The sequence below is a fragment of the Montipora capricornis genome, chromosome 6 (assembly GCF_036669925.1).
Source record: "Montipora capricornis isolate CH-2021 chromosome 6, ASM3666992v2, whole genome shotgun sequence".
Classification (NCBI taxonomy): Eukaryota; Metazoa; Cnidaria; class Anthozoa; order Scleractinia; family Acroporidae; genus Montipora; species Montipora capricornis.
Genome location: NC_090888.1, coordinates 70,786,548 through 70,791,547, shown reverse-complemented (window position 1 = coordinate 70,791,547; position 5,000 = coordinate 70,786,548). Strand labels below are relative to the sequence as shown.

Below are 5,000 nucleotides of genomic sequence, written 5' to 3'. Positions count from 1 at the left end.
TTCATTTGTGCTGTATAATAAGACATTCAAAAACTCATTAATGTTTAATGAGCCTGAAAAAAAAACTATCAAAACACCAATACAACACCGTGTGCATGAGCTTTATATCCTGATAAAACACTCCTCATTAATATTCTTTATATAGAGAAAACTAATAAGGCATAGCATGTGTTTCTTGTATGCAAATTTGAACCACTGTTTTGAGCCCTGGAGGACCACAGGCACCCCAAGCTCAGAGTAAGGGGAAGGCCAACAAAAATATAGGGGATTTGTATGGGAATCCCAATAAAAGACTTGAGAAGATAATTAAACAGAAAGATTCTCAATTAAAATGTCTAGTCTCATTGTCATTGCGGGTCTCTTCTTTCCTGGGTGTTTTTTTTCCAGATTTGACAAGATTTGAGCCATTTTCAATCCCTCAGTTGTCAACGGTGTTATAAAATAACCAAGCCTGCACACTCTATTCTCAGGAGCCCACCAAATATTCCTGGATAAAATGTTCCCATAGTTACAATTCCACATCAGAATCAATTGAAAAATATTAAACTCTCATTTCAACCCACCAAGAAAGCAACAGCAGCTCTGCGAGCAACCTCAGGTGGTAGTTTGTCCACTCGATCAGAACCAAAATTCTTTTCGGAAGGTGCATTTCTCAGCAATGATGGACGGTTGAACTTTGTAACCAGCTCTATAACCCTGCCCTGTAGTTTGTCAATGACACATTTTGTTGTCCCCCTGGGTCCCAACATGACTGCATTGTCTAGCTCATGCAATCACAGTCACTTTGTGTTGACAAACTTCACAAAGACATTTTAAAAAAATGTGTCGTTGACCAACTACAGTCTAGGACCCCAGTAAGGGTTCAGTTTGTTAAGACAGGCAGGGTCCCAAAGCCGGTTACAAAGTTCAACTGTCCAACATTGCTGAGAAATCCACATTCCGAAAATGCTTTTAGTTCCCATCAACTGGACAAACTACTGCCTGAGGTCGCTCACAAGGATGTAATGCTTTGTTGGTGGGTTGAAATGAAAGTTTAATCTTTGTCAATGGGTTCTGATATGGAATTGTAACCGTGGGAACATTATTTTTACCTAGGAATATTTGACTCCTGAGGGGTTCCCCATTGACGAGTAAAATCGTCTGGCGTTAGACAGAGTAAAATCTATAAGTGCCATTTGGCACTATCGGGGCTGAAAGGGTTAAACGGGGACATAGTTTTTTCACGCTGTTAGCTTAACCCTTTAAGCCCCGAGGGGTTCCCCATTGACGAGTAAAATCGTCTGGCGTTAGACAGAGTAAAATCTATAAGTGCCATTTGGCACTATCGGGGCTGAAAGGGTTAAACGGGGACATAGTTTTTTCACGCTGTTAGCTTAACCCTTTAAGCCCCGAGGGGTTCCCCATTGACGAGTAAAATCGTCTGGCGTTAGACAGAGTAAAATCTATAAGTGCCATTTGGCACTATCGGGGCTGAATTGTTGACAACCGAGGAATTGAAGATTGCTCAAATCGCATTGAATCTGGAAAAAAAACACACAGGAAGGAACCACACCACAATGTCAATAAGGTTAGGCTTTTGAATTAAGAATTTTTTTGTACAATTATCCTCTCAAGTCTTTTATCGAGATTCCCATACAAATCCTTATATTTTTGTTGGTGACCGGTGATTTTTGGTTTTTGTGGTGGTGACCAGGGGATACTCAGTCATTGTTTTGATTCCTGCAAAAGAGCTCCATTTCTTTTACAGGGGTTAATACTTGTCATATGCTTCATTATATAAGTGGTAAAGTATGAGATTGGGATGGGCATTTAATATGGCAAGCAGTAAGCTGACTTAACCCATTGACCCCTGAAGAGTGTGACTTGATAGATTTTACTCTATCTAACGCCAGACGATTTTACTCGTCAACGGGTGGCGTCCTAGGGTGTTTGAGGTGTGAATGGGTTAATTTATGTACTCATTAGAATATCACGTTTCCGATTGGTCAATAGCAAATACATAAATAGATCATAGAGTGCAAATACGGAAGTTGCTATGGAAAAATAGGAATGGAGATACTGTTGAGCATATCATAAAATAAAAAATGGTACGTGTATGAACTTGCTTGTGTATTTTGCGATTTATGGTCACTCATCATATTTTGAAAGTTCTCAAATTGCACTGGCCTATGGATCGTTTCAAAACATTACTCACGCTCATAAATAATGAAATGCAAATTCATATGATTTCCTATACTTATGAAATGAAGGATAAAGGGATTTAGTTTTTAAAGAAAACTAGGTTTATCAACTGAGTTAATATGGTAAATTGGCCATCGTAAAGAACTTAGAAACTGACAGTTCACTCATTTGGCTTCCTAGCTCCCCACAAAATTAGCAAACACCTTTTTTCTTCCAACTAATCTATTCTTGTTATCCACCTAGCTACATCCCAGCCAATAGTGTAGCTATATAAACTGTTATCAACATGTAATTCCCTAATTCGCTCTGACCAAGGGCTATTCACTCGAAATGTCAGTTTTTGGATTTCTTTACAGTGAAACGAAGGTGTGACATAGTAGGTTAATAACTACTCTGTATCTAAATAAACTAATACTGATTTGGGTACTAAACAATTTAACAGGGGTTCAGGATTCACATGTTACATGTCACCTGAGTACTATGCTTTAGCAATCACAGTTAAATAGCAATGGGACAATGTAATAACATTCTTCTGATACACCATGTGGGCTCTTTTTACCAGCAAAATGAAGCTGATGAAAGTTCCAGTCAGATTATGTATAAAGTAGCTAGTGTATTAGCAGGCATTGGCATGTTTACCTAACCCTGGAGGTGACTTATATTACCGCTAAAGAGGCGCATGCATAAATACCCTTATGAACATACTTCCAAATTTATTTTCAGTCATTTTGTCATTCCAAGAAAAACATTTAATGTGCACAAAAAAATGTAGGCAACAGGAAAATGAGAGAAATTTACTGAGGCCTCATCACATTATTTTTGTTTTTAAAGAGCTAAGTTCATTTCATGGAGATATAAGGGAGACCACGCCACACACAGATTCCCTTAAAGCGGAGAAGAAAATACTGTATTTGAAATAGCTCTACTTTCAATCAGAGTCAACTGCTTACCAGCTTCAGCAACAGGCCTTTGGATCTGTTGCAGATTTGCAGGATTAATAACAACATTATGCTTCTGAAGTTGCTGTAAAGATGTTTGTGGAAGAATAGTCTTTGTGACTGCGGCAGCTTGTTGGGCCCCAGGGACCCCAGCATTAACTGTGTTGGCAGGATGAACTGTGGTAATTTGGGATGGTAAGGATGTGGTAGCAGGTGCAATCTTTGGCATTTGAACAGCTCCATGAGTTGCAGTGGTGTGACCAGGTACCAGCACATGTGTGACTGGGGTCACAACTGCTGTTGTTCGCAAAACAGCTATCTTACCTTCCTGAACTGCCTGTAAAATATCACAAGTAAGAGACCATCTACAGCATATACTCGTTGCTCAAAAAAGCTGTCGTCCAGTTTTTTTCAAGACATTCAGAAAGTTTACCAGGCGACGAGTGGGGTTGAGGAAAAAAAACAACACACAAGCCAGCCAAAAAAAAAAAAAACAGAAAATACATGGTGTACACCAACTGACTCTTGGCATTCTATTGTAGTAGTACCAAGTCAAGAATAATTGATTTGCTGCGGCTGAGCATTTTCCTGTGTTTTGAATACCTGTAGCTTTTATAAAAGATTGTCAGGTAGGAAAATGCAAGAGTTAATATCACCAACATGTAGGCAATGGAGGCTGAAGAAACCATTAATACTTTGAAAATGCCAAATGCCACATGTGCACACCAAGAACTATGGGATATTCAAGCTTGACCGCCATGAGATTGCATCTCAACACTGCATGCTGTCTTTCAATCGTAGGGGGTTTCCTAATTGGAAACCAAGGAAATATCAGGGCAACCAGATTCATGGGTTTGGTTGCCGGAGTTTTGAAACAGGGACAACCTGGATTGTTTAAATTTTGAGCACTATATACATGTACTACATGTATATCGCTAAACAATGGAAGGTGGCCAGTTTAGAAGACCAGAAAATGAATACTAAAAGTCAAAACTACAATGGGAAGGATGTATAGATAGATGGTCACACGCCAGGACGCTCGCACATTGAAGGTCATCAAGGTTTCAATGAGACCACCCTCCAACCCCAACCTCTCCACCCCCCCCCCCCCACCCACCCCTAGCCCCCAAGGGGCATGGCTTATCAATCTTTTCCTCAATATGACGTACATGAAAGCAAACAATATACAAGACACATACCAAGGGTGAAAGTATCTTCACATTCTTGAAATGGAAATTATAATATTTTGTGCATCACACCTTAGAAACCTTTTGAAAGTAGTTTAACAGTGCCTTACACTTATTTCACAAAAATTATACCTTATCATGTTCTGTCTTTAATCTGTGATAGATAAGTTTTAATTTTTCAATTTCCTTGGCTTGCTCTGGGGTGAACGGACCAGGTCCAAAAGCCTGAAAAAAATTGAAAGGATAAACAAAGGGGCTGAAAATGAAGAAATTTTTGACATGATGCAAAAAATAAAAACATAGCCCATTGACATCATGGCATCACACTTTGTATATGTGCATGACAGGGGCAGGGAGTATGTGTTTTTAAAACTTTCTTTGTTGACAGAAGCCTAACTGCTGAATCTTCTTTTTTGGTTACTGATTCTCTGCAGTACATGTAGTTGGACCAATGACCATTTTTCGAAAAAAGGGAAAAAACTTTAAAACGTTTCCCAAATTTTCAGAGCATATCTCTGGTTCAACTTGTACCTACTATATTCCTGGTTCTTCTTTGGGGACCGATGAATTTGAAATTCAAAATTGCTGCTTTATGTTTTGGGCCCCAAGAGATCTTAACAATGGCACATATGCCCATGGGAAGTCCATTTTTTTGTTGACAGAGTTCTTGTTAGTAAACTATTGTTGAGTGTAA

The 5,000-nt window shown here is 39.1% G+C and overlaps 1 protein-coding gene across 2 annotated transcripts in view; it reads right to left on the bottom strand.

Moving 5' to 3' along the window:
- Positions 1–5,000, bottom strand: part of LOC138053575 (uncharacterized) — a 16,641-nt gene that overhangs the window by 8,917 nt on the left and 2,724 nt on the right. For both annotated transcript variants that reach the window (XM_068900191.1, XM_068900188.1), the window contains exons 3-5: positions 4,439–4,531; positions 3,132–3,456; positions 1–10 (exon numbers count right to left, since the gene is read on the bottom strand). The exon at positions 1–10 is cut by the window's left edge and continues 125 nt beyond it. In XM_068900191.1, the coding sequence (XP_068756292.1) occupies positions 1–10; positions 3,132–3,456; positions 4,439–4,531 (428 nt within the window). The remainder of the gene's footprint in view (positions 11–3,131; positions 3,457–4,438; positions 4,532–5,000) is intronic.